The 17,475-nt window shown below is 39.5% G+C and overlaps 1 protein-coding gene across 1 annotated transcript in view; it reads left to right on the forward strand.

Annotated features, from left to right (window-relative positions):
• Arhgap24 (Rho GTPase activating protein 24) overlaps positions 1-17,475 on the forward strand; it is a 310,110-nt gene that overhangs the window by 79,660 nt on the left and 212,975 nt on the right. Inside the window, exon 2 of the mRNA XM_051170759.1 lies at positions 17,125-17,212. Within this exon, the coding sequence (XP_051026716.1) occupies positions 17,125-17,212 (88 nt within the window). The remainder of the gene's footprint in view (positions 1-17,124; positions 17,213-17,475) is intronic.

Genomic DNA, 17,475 nt, shown 5'->3' on the forward strand with positions numbered 1-17,475 from the left:
GGCAACATCTAGAAGAAGACAATTTGTCACCACCTTAAGATGTTTATCTCTAATGTGGGGATGTATGCGGACAATGGCTTCTCACAACCTAAGATGTTTGTATTTAATAAGGGATATGTGTAGTTTATCTTTGTCTTTCTATACTTTCCCATTTGAAAGGAGTTAAAATCTAAAAGTTAGCAATTGTCAGAATTCCCAAACCTACCTAATCTGACAAAAATAAAATAAAAGTTTTGTGTGAGATACACAACCTTATAAACTTGCAATCTTTTATTTTGACATGAAAATGGCATTGCCATAGCAACTATGACTATTATTGAAGGCTTTATATTTTGATTGTCACTGACCGTGACATATTGACATTAATATGTTAAACTCTGAAGTTAAAAATAAATCAAATCTAAGTAATTTGACGAGTTCTATCAGCAAGAAATCAAGTAAATTGGAGATGAATGTTTTAAAATTAACCACTATTAGTTAGTGTTCATTAGACTGAGCCCATTTAATTTCCTGTGACTCAGCTGGACTTGAAGGAGAGCAAATTAATTAGTATAATAAGTTGTGCAGTGTTGTGCAATGTTTGTTGGGCTCTATTTCCCAACACTTCTGAATCTCAAAGAATCTAGAATTCCAAAGAGGAAATATATTGATTTAGTACACCCTGAATTCATTTTCCTGAGGAAAGTAAATCAACAAAGCTACAAAGAGCTGAAGCAGCCAGGGGTGGCTCTGCCCCACCCCATCCCTACCTAGCCTCACACAGAGGAGAGAAAACAAAGCATTTTGAATGTACTAACTCAGATGATTTATACATTTTTTTTTTTTTTTGGTAGGGATTTGTTGGTAGGTCTAGGTCTCATTTAGGGACAGATAGCTTTTCACTATTTGGGGAAATAAATTCTGAAATGCTTTACTTTTTAAATTCTTTTTGGTTCCCCCCGACCCCTGCCCCCATGCCCAAGACTAGGTTTCTCTGTGTAGCCTTGGCTGTCCTGGACTCATTTGTAGACCAGGCTGGCCTCGAACTCATAATGATCCGCCTACCTCTGCCTCCCTGGGTGCTGGGATTATAGACATGCACTACCATACTTTTTAATTTCTTACTGCAAATACATATTAAATGTATTCACTTGTCCCCCTAGATTCTATAGTCTCTTCTATAGAATTTAAAACAATAAAACAAACATATAGAAACATACAGTCCTAAGTAGGAGGTAGCAAACGCAGTAATGTCACTGAATTATTTCAGACCCATGATTTGTTTCCATGGTTTCCACTTTCCTTGTTTAGTGGGCTTTGTGTTTTAAGTTGAGGCCCTATTAAGCCTTAAACCAATTGGCAACTTGATGGCTCATTGGCTTCACACATGCAAGCATTTTATTTCCCAAGCAATTTTTTTTCAATTTAACTCACAACTGGATTTTATCCATTGTGAATTGAAAATGTCTAGCAGAAAATCCTGTGGCTTAAGTCGGAACAGTACCTGCAGCTGAGAAGTGTGAGCTGCCAGAGTGCTTTGCTGATTTCCACGGAAGGGCACCACTGCTGGACCAATGGGAAGAGGGGCACAGCTATGACAGGACTGGAGATGGCTTATGTGGCCAGGAGACAAAGATGCCGAGTTCTGTTAGTAACTTGAGTGTTTTCCTGGCAGAGTGTATTCAGAATATTAATCGGATAAAACTGAGTGTCAGTAAACCATTTCCCAACTCATTTTGTCAGTCGGCATGTTCTCCTATCAGCAAACTTTTATTTAAATGATTTTATGTGGAGGGAACCAGCTGTCCCTAGCATTGGATTGCCTTCTAATGATGTCATAAAGAGTAATGCAACCCTGTTTTTCTATTCAAGGGGCTTAAATATCTAGGAAGTAGAATGTATGCATGCGTAAGACCAGGAGACATAGCATTGTTGTAGTAACAAGTACAACACTGCTACACAGTGATTTCCGGGGAAATCAAGCTGCCATTTGCAAGGCTTGATAGGCCCTCAACTTAAAACACAAAACCACTGAACAATAAAAGCTGAAACAAACCCTGAGACTGCAGTAATTCAAATGGTTGCATTTGCTGCCTTCTACTCAGGACTGTTTGTTTCTAGAACATGTGTCCTTGGGTCTTTTTTCTTTAACTTTGAAAGAGGAGACTGTAGAATTTAGGAAAGGTCACATTGGAGGAGGAAATATGAATACATCCAGTATGTGTTTGCTTTAAGAAATTAAAAAGGAAAGCATTTCAGAACTTATTTCCCAAAGTAGTTAAAATCTATCTGTCCCTAAATGAGACTCGGGCCAACCACTCTCTATAGAAAAAAAAATTACAACCATTACAAACAACCTAATATTGATAATTATTAAATTGTCATTATAAATATATGAACCTGTTCTATGAGAAAGGCTAACAAATGAAGGGGAATGAAAACCAGTTAATCTGTGTTCCTCATCAAGGATTCTGAGGAAAGGGATAGTAGACAAGAAAGAACCTAGACTTTGACAGTGTGCCCAGGCTGTGTGAGCTGTGTGAGCTCGTCCAACCCTGCACAGAGGGCAGGAAGCGCAGGAGGAAGACAGTCTTGTGTGAGGACTAAGAGGGTCAGTGAGCACAGACAGGGATGCCTGGACCTGGAGGACGTTAGGGAATAGAAAGCTATTCAGATTAAAATGCTAGACGCTTTTATGAAAAGGCTGCAAGAAATTAGAGAAATTATGAGTTCGTTTTTATTTATACCTGTTCAGTATAATTTCCTAGTAAAGCACATGTTGTTCTTTATAAAGCAAGTTAACCAAAGGTATGCATTTGAAGGGAGAGTGGCTATGGAGGGAGATGTGAGAAGAGGTGCTAGCTAGCAGTAGCTATGAGCTACCCACTAAAGCTTTGTGGCTTTGACTTATGAGATATTTACATCAAAGACTGGGTCAAGGTACATCATTTTATTTTGAAAATTTCTTTATTAGTCCTTTTGTTAGATGTATAAAAGGAAATATACAAATATCTATTGAGAATAATACTTTAAAAAAAAAAGCACACCCTGATCATCCTGTTTAATATTGTTACCTGACACTTCAATGAGTTTATACCACTTGGTCCCATTTGCTGTATTCTATTTTTTTTTATTTTAGTAGTCATAACCATGGTCTATGATATTTCTTAATATTTCCCTGCTATTTGTTTTACTGCCTGACTCACATCAAATGTAAGGTGCTTTGATAGGGAGCTTTATTCTGTTCACAGAGATATCCAAGTCACATGGACTGTGTATGATTTCTATCCATCGTTCAGCATTATTGCTGAGTAGCAAGTCAAAATCAAGGCTGATTGAGGTGAACGTGTGTCTACTGACAACAGACACAGGCAAGAGGATGCTTTAATGAGCTCATACCTAGCAATGACTGTTCCTTGCCTAGAAATACAATAGAAGAAATAAGAAGCCATTAGCAATGAGTTGGTTTTGGATACAGGGATAGCACAAATGGTCATGTACTGAATGTGGGGTTAAGGTACCTCTCACCTCTAGAAAACACAGACAGAAAGCCATAGCTGGTCAAAACTAAGAGAGCAGATGACCATGGAGCGTACAGCCTGAGTTGATACATTTCCAGCACGGCCTTCAACTAAGGCTCAGGGAGCATCACAGGATATGAACCGAAGACAAAAGATCCACTGAAAGAGTCTGTCTTTTACAAATGACAGGGAAGCTTCACCCATGACTCCTTGTCCATATGGCTGCCTAAGTAAGACCCAAAGAGTGACAACACCAACAGACATGCTGCCGTGAAAGGAGACAACCTCCCAAGGCCCCACCAACTGACAAAGAACTGCAGGAACCAAAGGCTCTTGAAGACAATTAGTCATCTTTAAGGACGAGCTCACTAGGGAACTATCCAATACCACGTGGCCATCCCTGAAATCATTCACATATGAGCAATACTGTTGCAATACTTAGAAGTTTCTTGAAAGTAAGTTTCATAAGGAAGCAATAACCATAATCTGTAAGTTAACTTCCGTTGGTTTTTTTTTTTGTTGTTGTTGTTTTGGTTTGGTTTGGTTTTTTTGTTCCTTCTTATGGCCACACCAGACCTAAACACTTCCTATTTTTATGACTATGTTATCCACCCATTATATTAATTGTCTAACAGTCAATGACAACCTCTTTTGATTAGACACCCACTAAATTGGTTGTACCACTGGACATCAATACTGATTATATGCAAAGGCAGGTTGCATATGCTTATGCATATTGTGTGTGTACATAAAGCTTGTACAATAATTAAGGGGAAAAAGAGACCCATGAATTTGAAGAGATACCAAGGATGAAGGAACACAGCAGAGAGAAGCACAGACTGGAAGGAGTGACAAATTATGTAATTATATTTCATTTGGCAGTGGTGGTGGGAGGACTGCAAGGCAAAGCTAGGCAGCTCAGATCCATTTCCAGTGAGTCACGTCTGTCAGCAGACACGCGGGTGGGGATGGACGGATGGACCACGACGTAATGATGGAGGTCCAAGCTAGTAGTGCTGGTTTGCAGAGGTTCCCTTTGAACGCTCGAGTTTGATGTGAGGTAGGGCTGGCACGGATGGTGAGTTTTAAGACACTAGCGTTGCTGAAAAGATTTTTTAAAAAATCAGTTCTTATTGCTTTTGTCTACCCACAGAATATTTCCCCGCCCATACTCTATAGCATGTCTTTCAATGGTCAAAAACCAAATAAAAGATTTCTTTTTATAATTACCCTAATGTTCTGTGGTCATGTGAAGATAGTCCCTGAAGGTGTCCCAGAGCACATTAAGTATATCTTGAGTAAGAAGGATTATTTCATTGTAATAATAATATCAATCAGTTGGGGGGGGGGTGTTTCTTCTTAGCCTGCCACTGTAATTAGAGGTTTCCTGAAGGTAAGTTTCACAGGGAAACAGTAACCACATTGGGTAAGTCAGCCTCCATTGGGTTTTCTGTTCCTTCTTATGGCCGCACCGGACCTGAACACTTCCTGTTTTTATGACTGCATTTCCCACCTGTTATAGCCACTGGGTCACAAACACTCAATGACAACCTCTTTTGATTGGACGCCCTTATCATACTTTTCAAAAGGCGGCATCTTTTTTTTTCTTTTTTTAAAAAATTTTTTATTAATTTATTCTTGTTACATCTCAATGGTTATCCCATCCCTTGTATCCTCCCGTTCTTCCCTCCCTCCCATTTTCCCCTCCCCTATGACTGTTCCTGAGGGGGGTTTTCTCCCCCTGTATCTGCTCCTAGGCTGCATCTTTTTTGAGTGACTGCATTCTACTGTAAAATAAATATTACCAGAAAAAAAAGAGGGGATTTGAAACAGCTGTCAGCGTAGGAAATCCCCTTCTTAGTTCCAAGCCTTTCTGGTCAGATACCGACTGATTGCAACCTGCTCGTTAGCTCTGGGGACCACATGGGTCGTCCCGACAAATGCTCAGGAACCCACTAAACTCCCAATTAGCACAAACTGAAGAGTGAGTGACATCAAGGTCCATAGACTGACATGCGTGTGCTGTATGTATTTGTAGAAAATAGAGGCTTTGCCTGAATGAAAACACATGGAAAATAGATTTAATAAAATTCAGTTTTGAATGCTGAGCAGTCAAATAATCTGCAGTGTGGTCACATGTGAGAGGGCAAAAAAATAAAGTTTTTACTGAGCTTTTTAGTTTAAAGCAAGTTGCCTAGACAGCCCAACAGTCCAGCAGACACATCTCACCCGAGTTATCTCATCTCTGCTCCGCTCTACTCAACAAGTGGTATGCTCTTGTCTTTGTTCGCCCCTTCTGGTCTTAACACAGTAGTAAATAATGCACCCACATGCAAGAAAATTCTCTTTGTGAGTATACACAGAAAATAAAGTGGGAGAGCTAAAATGAGGAAGCCGCCTTTGGTTTTGTAAAAGAGGCAGGACAAAATGAGGAAGTTGCACGGTTTTATTTTCCCATCAATCTTAAATCTCCTTATTTCAACGAAAACAGATGTGCATTGTGTTCACCCAGATGTCGTTTCACAAAATGGGAGGCGCTCCCTCCTTCCATGTTTTGTTTCAAAGTCGTCACCGCAGTGACCTGACGCCCCTGTGACTTATGTGTCACAGCACATCAGTAGTCTGTAAAGAATATTTCAAGTGCACAATAACCAGACTCTCTCTGTATAAGTTAGTTTGCATTGGTATTTTCCAGAATTTAAATTGTTATAAGAAAAATATTCAGTAAAAGAGTTAGTCTTGTTTCAACTTAGTATCTTTATTTTGTTTTTTCCACAGATTGTCAAAGGGTCCTGACAATGTTTTTGTTTATTTGCCTCAAGGTTTTAGGAATTTTGATTCCACTGTAACAGAGGTGTTTGGCTAGGGTATGACTGGTCCATGAAGATTAAATGCATTTTTTAATATGGCCTCAATTGCACTTAGATTAGAAAGTTTTGCCTTGGCTTTTTTTTTTTTTTTAACTGAAAAAAAAAATGCTGATAGTTGCTGATTTTGATGCAACTTGAGTTTCCTATTATACGCTGTTTTTCTGGTTTCTACAATGTCATGCCTGTTCAGCTTCATTTCCAACCTGTGAGAAGATAAACTGAAATTTTAGCTTCTTGTAATGAGCCTTTGGGGCCACTTTTAAAGTCCAAGAAGCACGCGACATGATGAAGAGTTACGAAGACAATTCTTCTTAGCATCGGTAGATGGGAGGATGGGTTAAGGCTGTTAGCATCAAATGCCTTATTTGTAGACTAAAAATGTACAGATGTCAACAATAGAATCATTTGTACAACCAATTTTAAATAGAGACCATAAGGACACTAAAAGAAAACAAAGGCACGGTGGGGACAGTGGAACAGGCTCATTGTGACGTTTGCCAAATGGACGGCCTGATAGGACAGAACGTACTCCCACTGCTGTTTATGAGGCCATGTTCTGTGGACTCTGAGGTTTGGGCTGAGGAGCTGCAGAGAATAATATAGAGTTCTTTCTCTTCAACTATCTTTAAATATGTAATTAATGCATATAATTAATGTATATAACATGTATCATGTTATAACGGGATGAGAAAGGGAGAGGAAGAGGGACAGGGTTTGGGGTGGGACATGGGCATCTCTGAGAGCCGGTGTCAGCTGCGTTATCAGTAAGACAAGGAGAGGGTCTAGGCTTGAGTTTCCTGGGGAATCACAGATTCCATCCTACTGGCATGCCTCCGAGTCTGGAGGACTCAGCGACTTCAAAGTCCACTCTGGCTCTTGGGTTACGGTCTACGCAGGTAGGAGCCAGCCTGGCGCAGAAGCCTCTCAAAAGTCCTCTTGTTGGTCGGTCTCAGGCCTGCCAGACTGCAGCCACCCAGTCACTTAGAGACTGTTGGCAAAAAGAGATGCTTCATTACTAAATAAAAACTGTTGAAGACAGAGAAAATTTCTAGTCCACAAAAGCCTCTTACACAAAACTTTATCTTTTATACTAAATATGGCCGCTCACCATAAAGGGCTTTCTACAGAGCCCACTTTTTAAAATCAGTATTTCCTGTGACTAACAGTCATAATGCAGTTTAACAATACAGTGAGAATGGGTTTCACTAACTATGAAACACATTTTAATGAAATTCCTGTCCTTCAAAACAATGTCCATCTGAAGTATATTGTTGAAATAAATAAGTAGTGTTTTAATTTCTTTCTTTTTTTAATATCATCACTATACTTCACAACAGTCATTTTTCAACCACTATATCTGTGTAAACAGAATTCCCAAATAGAGATGGTGTGTGTGTGTGTGTGTGTGTGTGTGTGTGTGTGTGTGTGTGTGTGTACAGTGCTCTGACTTTCTGAAGGGATAAGAACTATTGAAGATTTTATTATTCATTTTCACTATGTATAGCAAAACTTTCAAATAAAACTGTTTACTAATACTTGCATGGCTAAGACAGTCATAAATTTCCATTACACAGTAAATTCAGTTTTTCGAAACCCATCGAGTGCTGCGTAAACACATAGGGAAAAGCACAGAGCAGTCTGTTAAAAGGGTTTATTTGTGGTTAAAAGCAGAATTCTTTGAGAAAAATCTTCTGTTCCTTAGAAAACTGTGCAAGGTGGAAGTTGTTGCCTTTAAAAGAGAAGGCCTCTTGAGTTTGGCCTATCACCCCATCCAAAATCAGCTCGCTGTGCACTGCAGCACAGTGGCCTGGTAGCCTCGACCCAGAAGGCGTGGGAGCCCAGTGTGACTACAGAGCTCACGCACACAGGGCATCTGCTTTAGGCCACACGTACCTGCTAAGTCTGTGTTTCTTTTGTAGAACAGAAAGGACACAGCTGACCTCTTTTTCCTATTTCCTCCCTCCCTGTAGTTAGTAGGTGTGTGATGATCTGGGATTGCTGAGGAAACTCTCTTAGGCTTGCTGAAGAAAAGTTCCCGCATGATGACCCTGGAAACTTGCAGTCAAGCTGTGCCATGCTTAGGCCTCGCTAACGCTTCTGGAGGAGCAGTGCCTGTCCCTGCTAGTGACCACCTAACACGGATGGTAACACTAGTCTAGCAGTACACATTAGTTTAGTACATAATGCTTATGGGACGCTAAAACTATGATCTCTACCTGACAAATGCCAGCCACAGACAGAAAAAAAATGTCATGGCTGCTGTTTACTAATCCCTAACTATGTATCAAGTACCATGCTAAATATTAACATTAATACACATTATTTTATTTAAACCTGATAAAATCTTCTCTGTGGAAGGGTCCCTTCCTTCCTTCTTTTCTTTCTTTTTTCCATTAGTTCTTCCTTTCAGTCCATTTTACTAATGACAAAACAAGCAAGAACGTTTATGATAACTTTTGCAACGCTGCATATCTAGAAAGAAGTTGGATTTAAAGCTGACTCATCACATCCCAGGCCACCCTCTCACCCACTCCTCACCTACTGAATGCACACTAACAAGTGTGGTTTCACTAATTTTCCCACTTGCTTAAATTATTCTGATTTTAAGTTAGAAGACTCGAGGCTGGAAAGGACCTGCTGATAGAGTTTTCTTCCTCACACCAGCAGTAGCTTTTCCAATCTCTTTGATTACTTCTAACAAAAGAGGGCTGAATTCACCTAAGAAAACCAATTTAAGTTTTCACTATCTATTACTACCCGTCATGATGAGTTTTGACAGGAGACTGAAAGAACAAAATAATCTTTTCTATATATTTTTTTACAACTTACAAATTTCAAGTGCTTTATTTAGTCTAATCTCCAATTCATCCTATGTTAGATAACTACACGCTGTATTATAATTATCCTTATTTCACAGAGAATGAAGCCCAGAGAAAGGTTAAATGACTTTATTCATCCCACTCAACAACTTTTAATCTGTGCTTTCAACTTTCTTGGTACTTTCCTAACTCTGTCCTTGATGTTTTGAAACAACACAACATTCTAGTGCTCAGATTCCGTCAGTGATGCTAACAATACATTGTCATCATTAAAGAATCCAAGCAGTGTTCATCATTGTGTTATATGCACCTGGACAGTTTAGAGCGTTCATAAATTTGTAATAACCTCCACACATCTGTAAATCTGTGGCTAGAAATCTTTCTACAGAGTGAAACACACACACACACACACACACACACACACACACACACGCACTTTAGATATGTTTCCAAATATAAACTTATGTCTGATATAAATAGTTTGTGGGCTTATGACCTCAGAAAAACTTTTGACAACAAACACCATGGGAGGAGATGGGGAGGTGATGGCAAGCGCTGTTTTATGACTGAGGTTGGAAGCTCAGAACTTTGCTGACACAGTACTGGTCAGAGCTCTGTCTCATGATCTCTCTTAGATACAAATGTACTTGGAAAATGGAGTCTGCCAGTATACACGGGCAGAAAATGAAGCTGTGATGATTTCGAACTGACCGCTACAAGTTGTGAGTGAAAAATTGATTATTTCTGTGACACCCAGGGAAGTTGTCTAATAAAACAAACATGGCTTCATGATGCTAAGATACAAGCAAAACTATTCGTACCAACCTCATATGATTAAAGGGATCCTGGAGACAGCAGTGATTATATTAAACTGTAGCTAGCATTGTAGCCAATGACCCTTAAAACAATTCCTCTTTAGAACAGAGCTAAGAGTAATTGTCATCATTGCTTTGTCTCACTATTTTATCAATGAGTCCTCGTCAGCACACAACAGGCAAATAAGAGAACTGTCTAATACTTGAAAATAATATTCACAGCTACTATTAGGCTTAATATGTGTTCCTACAATATTTTACAAATTATTAAGCTTGAAAAATACAAATCTTGTGGTCCAGTGCTCACTGCGCTTTGGATAAAATCCAAGTGAGGTGGACGCCATCACCAGCCTTCCTCTCGGACATCACTGTCCTTCCTTCTCGTGCGGCCAGGCGTTCCTCAGCACTGGGGTCTCAGCGAAGCTGCCAACTGAGGCCTGCCCACCCTGGCCAACGGTTTTAAAGCAAGCACCCCGGACACGTCCAGTTTTGACACTTGGTCTTAACTGCATGCTACTCTACACTGATTAATGATGCATTTATGTTTTCAGACTCGTTTACATATCAAGGGGTTTGGGCATATTTTCCTGATCCGAATGCTAGAGCACGGATGGCAGGCAGCATAGCCGTGCTTTCTGCGTTGTCTCCTAAAGCATTGTCTGGCCTCAAGAAGGGATGGGTGGAAGTTTAAGTTTTGTCACGTTGCAGTGCTAAGGTAGGGAATTAATGGATGCCACAATAGCTGCCATGGTGCTGGGAATGGAGTTCAGGGAGCTTGCCCAGCATGTGCAAGGCCCCAGCCTTCATACACAGCGCTAACTATCAAAACAGTGACAAGAAAGCCCTTCTGCTCAGTGTGCTTGAGAAGCGGGAAGGTTGCAATGTTGATATTAATGGCAGCTGAATGAAAGTGGAGTTTCCACTCTAGCTCTGCTTACATGACTGGGGCCTTATGGAAATGAGAATTTGGAAATGAAAGTGTCCTTATCATAGCTGTTAGCACACTATTAAAGTAGAGATAGAAATCAACAGCATTTGGATAGCTTGGGTCAGACTCTCCAGGAGCCACCATATCATACCATATCATATCATACCATACCATACTATATCATACCATATCACATCATATCATATCATCATATCATACCATATCATATCATACCATATCATATCATACCATATCACATCACATCATATCATCATATCACACCATACCATATCATACCATATCATATCATACCACACCACACCATACCATACCATACCATACTATATCATATCACATCATATCATTATTTCATATCATACCATACCATACCATATCATCATATTATATCATATCATACCATACTATATCATATCATATCACATCACATCACATCATCATATCATACCATATCATATCATACCACAACACACCATATCATATCATATCATACCATATCATATCATATCATACCATATCATACCATACCATACTATATCATATCATATACCATATCATATCATACCATATCATATCATACCATATCATATCATACCATATCACATCATATCATATCATCATATCATACCATATCATATCATACCATATCATATCATACCATATCACATCACATCATATCATCATATCATATACCATATCATATCATACCATATCATATCATACCACACCACACCATACCATATCATACCATACTATATCATATCACATCATATCATCATTTCATACCATACCATACCATATCATCATATCATATCATATCATACCATATCATCATACCATACCATACCATACCATATCATATCATATCATATCATATCATATCACATCACATCACATCATCATATCATACCATACTATATCATATCATACCATACCATACCATATCATATCATATCATATCATACCATATCATATCATATCATATCATATATCACCATCATACCATACATATCATATCATATCATACCATACATACACCATACCATATATCAGATCATATCATATCATACCATACCATATCATATCATATCATATCATATCATACCATACCATATCATATCATATCATATCATATCATACCATACCATATCATATCATATCATATCATATCATACCATACCATATCATATCATACCATATCATATCATACCATACCATACCATACCATATATTCTGGGAGGACATCTGTTAGATTAATAGGGTTTCTGAGATGTAAAATACTTGACTATTGCCCCTCAACTTTCACTCTCTGATTTTCTCTTGAAGATATTTTGCCAACCGAGAATAAGGGGGCATTTATGGCTCTTTTTATTTGTTTGTTTTGCAAAGAATGATAGGATTAAGGAAAAAGAAGCCTGCGTCTGTACCCCGTTTCATATCATACCAGTGGCTTGTATCATGTGTTTGCATGGATGTGTGCTGGTATAGCCAACAGCTTCTCAGTTTCCGAGCACAGTGGTTCCGAGTGCCTGGAGTAACAAAGCCCACAGGCTTAACTCCGTGAATTAACTGCAACAGTTTTGGACATAACAGGTTCAATTTTTATATTTAAAAAAAAAAGTTCTGGAGTGAAAAAGAAACTAAAGAATAGTAAGGCATTAGTACAGCCAAGAATGCTACTGTTTCTGTGGGCTTTTTTTTTTTTTCATAGTGTGTTTATTTGAGTTTCACTGGTAAATAGATAAAACTAATGTAGCTTCAAGGTGACAGTTGCTTCTCAGATTGGCATTGAATGGATTGTCTTCAGAAGTCACTCAGGGTTAAAGCCACTCATCTTCCAGCCCCAGACAACTCCTCCCTGCAGCAGCTTTGTTCCCTCCCACTTCCAGCCTCCAGTTTTAATATAAAAATGCATGGGATGACACTGAAGGAATTAAAAAACAGTTGTGTTTAGCTGTCAAATGAACCTTTAGGGTCATCGCGCCGTGTCTTCGTTTACCTTGGTGCTGTGTAGGTTTCAGACAGTCCCTTCAAGGTTAGTTCTAGGTCCTTTCCACTAAAAAATTTAAATGTACAGAGGGTTTAATTAAAATCAGGCTTACACAGGGCTCTTTTCCCACCAATTTTCTGGTCCGTTGATGACGGCTCGTTGGTTTTTTACTCTAGGGTCTTAAGAGTTTCCCCCTAATAAATATTTTTACAGTGGGGGCACTTTCTCTTTTTAATTTGGTTTCACAATGAGACAGAAATTCTCATGGCACCCCTGCCCCGCCCTCCTCCCCTTTTCACCCCTCCATTTTCTTCCCACTCCCTCTCCTTCTTCCCGTTCCTTGCCCCTCCCCCCTCCTGCTCTTCCCTTTTCTTCTATTATAGGAGTGAGAGCTGGGCTATGAACAAGGCTGTCCAGCTCCGCAGCAGTCCTGCTCAACCTCAGCACCATTGCCATGGACACTGTCATCCAGCTAGAGCCCCTCGGATGCGACCCTGTTCTTTTCTTAAGTGTACAGTATCCGGCTTTCTCTTCATAGCAAGGCCTCGTGTAGTCTTTCTTGAGTAATTCTTAAATATGGGATACGGAGTGTAAAGAATTTTCTTTTTCATTTAGCGTTTTAGTTCATTATAGTCTCCGGGCCTGAAACAGGAGCTGCTACTAGCTACATGCTATTTAGCCTGTGCTTGAATAAATTAGCAAAATTACTCGCTACAAGGAAAAAAGAACCAGTCTGTGTTGCTATAATGAAAACTGTTGAATAATGTTTATTTCTCCTATCCCGTTTTAATTAAAAATCTTATCAAAAATTCAAAATGACACTGTTTTCTTCCTCGAGCGTTCATGATCATTGCTTATGTTAGAAAAAAATTCTTCTACATGTATTCAAGAAACTAATAAAGCATGAACATATTTACTGCAAAGCCATTCTTTTTTTTTTTTTTTTTTTTTTTCTGGTCTAAATTCCAAAGGAAAACTTCTCATGTCTATTTTCAACAATATATAGCCTTACTCTAATCTCCTGTGGCTTTGGCTCCCTGATCTGATATTCACTAGAGATGATATTTCTTTTTAATAGCAAGTTAAGGTGAAATCAAACTGCCAGCATGCTTCTCAGCTCTGTGTCTCTTGCCAGCTCTAAGCTTCTAAGCTGCCAAATTATGAAAGATTCATCATGCTCCGTTTTGAAATTGCTGGGGTGCTATATTAAAAAGGTTATGGCCATTAGAGATAAACATAAACATGATAGCACCCTGAATGTGCTAAATATTAGGATGTAGTTATTCACACACACACACACACACACACACACACACACACACACTTGTTCTGAACCATCAGAAATGTGACTCTCCCATCCCACGTCTGACTCCTTTTCTTCTGGACCAGTTTGTGACGCATCATGTTGGACATCATGGTATGGTACAGACACAGCCCTGACACAGCAAATATGGACATTTGTATTCTGGCTATTTTGTAATTCAAGATGCCTGCAAGAAATTGGTGATGTCATTCCCAAGTGGAGAGTGTGTGACAAGTAAACCATCAGAAAGCATTATGAGGTTTAATGAGACTAATGGGACTGAAAACAGAGAGGAATACCATCATGTGTGATCCTTTGGGAGGTCTGACACTTTAGGCATGGGCTAGCCTTTATCACTCAATGTAAGCCCAGGAGGGACCTCACTGATGTCTGTCACTTCCTGTGCCCAACTAGACAGGGCGAGAGGTGAGTAAAGAGGACTTGAACTAAGGATTACTTCAAACTAAGTAGATGATACAACACAGAGGGCAAGATCTTTAGCTTTCAAGTGCTGAGCCCTGTTGAATATGGATTTTAAAATTAATTTTATAATTTATTTTATTTTTAATTATGTGTGTTTGTGGGTGGCCTTGTACACATGCGCAGGTGTCTGTAGAGGCTTGATGGGTAGAATCCATTGGAACTGGAGTTACAGGCAGTTGTAAGCTGTCTGACAAGGGTGCTGGGAAACAAATGTATGTCTTCTGGAAGAACAACCCACACCTCTAACCACCAAGCCATCCGTCCATCGAGCGTATGGCTCTATTACCATCTCAGTACCCTTTTACTCAACAGTGTACTGACTTGAATTTCATTATATGCTAGTAAACTGCTAGGCGCTCATGACAAGTTAATAATCAATCAATGTAAAGGTATGTTATGTCTATCAAATAACCAGAGAGGTGATATCTCAGTGTGACGGGATCATAATAGCATTTCTAGAAAAGCAGTTAGCTAGATCATAGAAAATCCACAGAGGAAGTCAGAGCCTGATGAGGACAATTGGCTTAGGGAAGTGGGCAGGATGAGGTCATGGAGACCTTCATTCTGAAACAAGTACAAGCCACAAGCTATTTTCATGCAGGGAAGGAGAGGATGAAACCTCTGTCTGTAAAGGGTACTCACGTTGCATTGAAACCTAGCTTGAGATGCTGAGGGCACTGTGCAGAACACAGTGGTGAGCTGTGGGAAGTTTTGCCTTTCTGCATCACACTCGCTGGCACGCAGGAGGCCTGACTGGCAGCGAAGCAAGGGCAGAAGGCAGACAATCATTTCCATAGCTGCAGTTTTTGCAGCTTAGTGGAGGATGGTGCTGGACATTCAGCTATGAATTCATGATGAGGACTAAATTAAATTGAATTCTGATTTTGATTTAGCTGAGTTTAAAAATACTTTTGAAATGCACAATTATGGGTGTCGAATAGGCTCTTAGGTGCAATGGCTAAGAGTTAAGACAATTGCTGTTAGAGACAGCCTGATATTAAAAGGCTCCTAGTTGGTTATTGAGATCACAGCTGGGGATGCAGTGTGTGCTATCAGACAAAGAATTGTCACAATCAATGGCCTCACTAAACAAATATCTGGAAAATTCTAATGTAGTACAAGAAACTAAAGTCAGCATATGAGATTAAACCAACAGAAATCCAAGAGAAAAGCTTGGAGAAAACCAAACCAGCAAGAAAAGAAAATGCTTCAAGAAACAGTAGTCAGAGCCCAGTGTGGTGGCGCATGCCTTTAATCCCAGTACTCGGGAGGCAGAGGCAGGTAGATCTCTGAGTTCAAGGCCAGCCTGGTCTACATAATGAGTTCCAGGACAAACAAAGCTCTCAACAAAACAAAACAAACAAAGAAATAAACCCAAACCCAAACAAAACAAAACACCAAAAAAAAAAAAAAAAAAAAAAAAAAAGAAAAAGAAAAGAAACAGTCGTCAATAGTTTGATGTTTTCTTGAGGATGGAGCCCTGTCAAGCATATCGTTTGAGAGAGTCACATATACCCTGAACCACAGGTGCAAAGGCGAGGCCACAATGACAAGGAAATTTTTGCTAGATAATGATGTTGAATGAGATATTCAGGACTACTTTTAAAAATGGAATAGACATTTGCGTGTGTCTGTTCTGGTGGGAATGAGCCACTGAAGGCAGAAATCTCTAACAGAAGGGACAGTGGAAACTCAGCCCATTTTGTGCTATGATAACTGTATGCCTGAGACTGGGAAATGTATAACGAATAGAAACGTGTTCTGGAGCCTGCAAAGCCCAACTTCAAGGTTCTAGCATCTTCTCAGTGTGTTGCCCAAAAGGAAGGACAACAAGAGGTAAAATTTCAACCTCACTCGCTGTCAGAATGGCCACCAGTAAACTTCTATTCTGAAGAATTCTCGTGACTTCGATGCCTCTCGGCGACCTAACTCCCAATAACATTGTATTGGTATTAAATTCCCAATCTAGAGGGCACATAACCAACTATAGCAAAAGAGAAGGCTAATTTAAACTAAGTTTTTAAAAAATGCTTTCACCTTGATTTTTTACAACCATAAAATGGGAGGAAATAATACACACTGCGCTTTAGATTATTCCAAGGGTCAAACATGATAGTGTTGATAGAATGATCAGCAAATTGGCTGAACATCCACTCTATAAATTGATAGTTAAAATGAACCCAAAGTTAATGTTTACTAATGAACATGAGGTGCTAAAAGAACATGTACTAAGTGTAATTAAATGTAATTATGTCCTATGGAATTTGATTGCTGTAGACAAGAGGGTCGTTTGATGCACGTGGCCGCTTACTGCGTTGCAGACACAGCGTAGGTGCTCAGGTCTACTGCTCTGTGGTGTTTGTGGCTATGTTGATATTTGGGGCGTTTGTGTTTACAGGGTACTATTCTTCTGCCTGGAAATAAAGTCATTGAGCACCCGTGCAATGAAGAGAACCCGGGGAAATTCCTTTTTGAAGTAGTTCCAGGTAAGATAAGTTTTCTCTTTTGATTAAAGTATCGTTGTTCTGTGTTGGGAAAAGTGAAAACATTTGGGCACGTTTTGTTTTCTTCAGTTCTGGCCAAGCATTAACTTTGGCTACCATTTACACAGACGCCGCCGCCGCATTTGTGCCCTGATACAAATGGATGTTGGTGCGCGCGTGCACACGTGCGCGCACACACACACACACACACTCTTGGCCACACAATTCAGTCACCATGAGACTCTTGATTTGACCAGAACTGATGA

This window comes from Acomys russatus, chromosome 28, assembly GCF_903995435.1.
Source record: "Acomys russatus chromosome 28, mAcoRus1.1, whole genome shotgun sequence".
Taxonomy (NCBI): domain Eukaryota; kingdom Metazoa; phylum Chordata; class Mammalia; order Rodentia; family Muridae; genus Acomys; species Acomys russatus.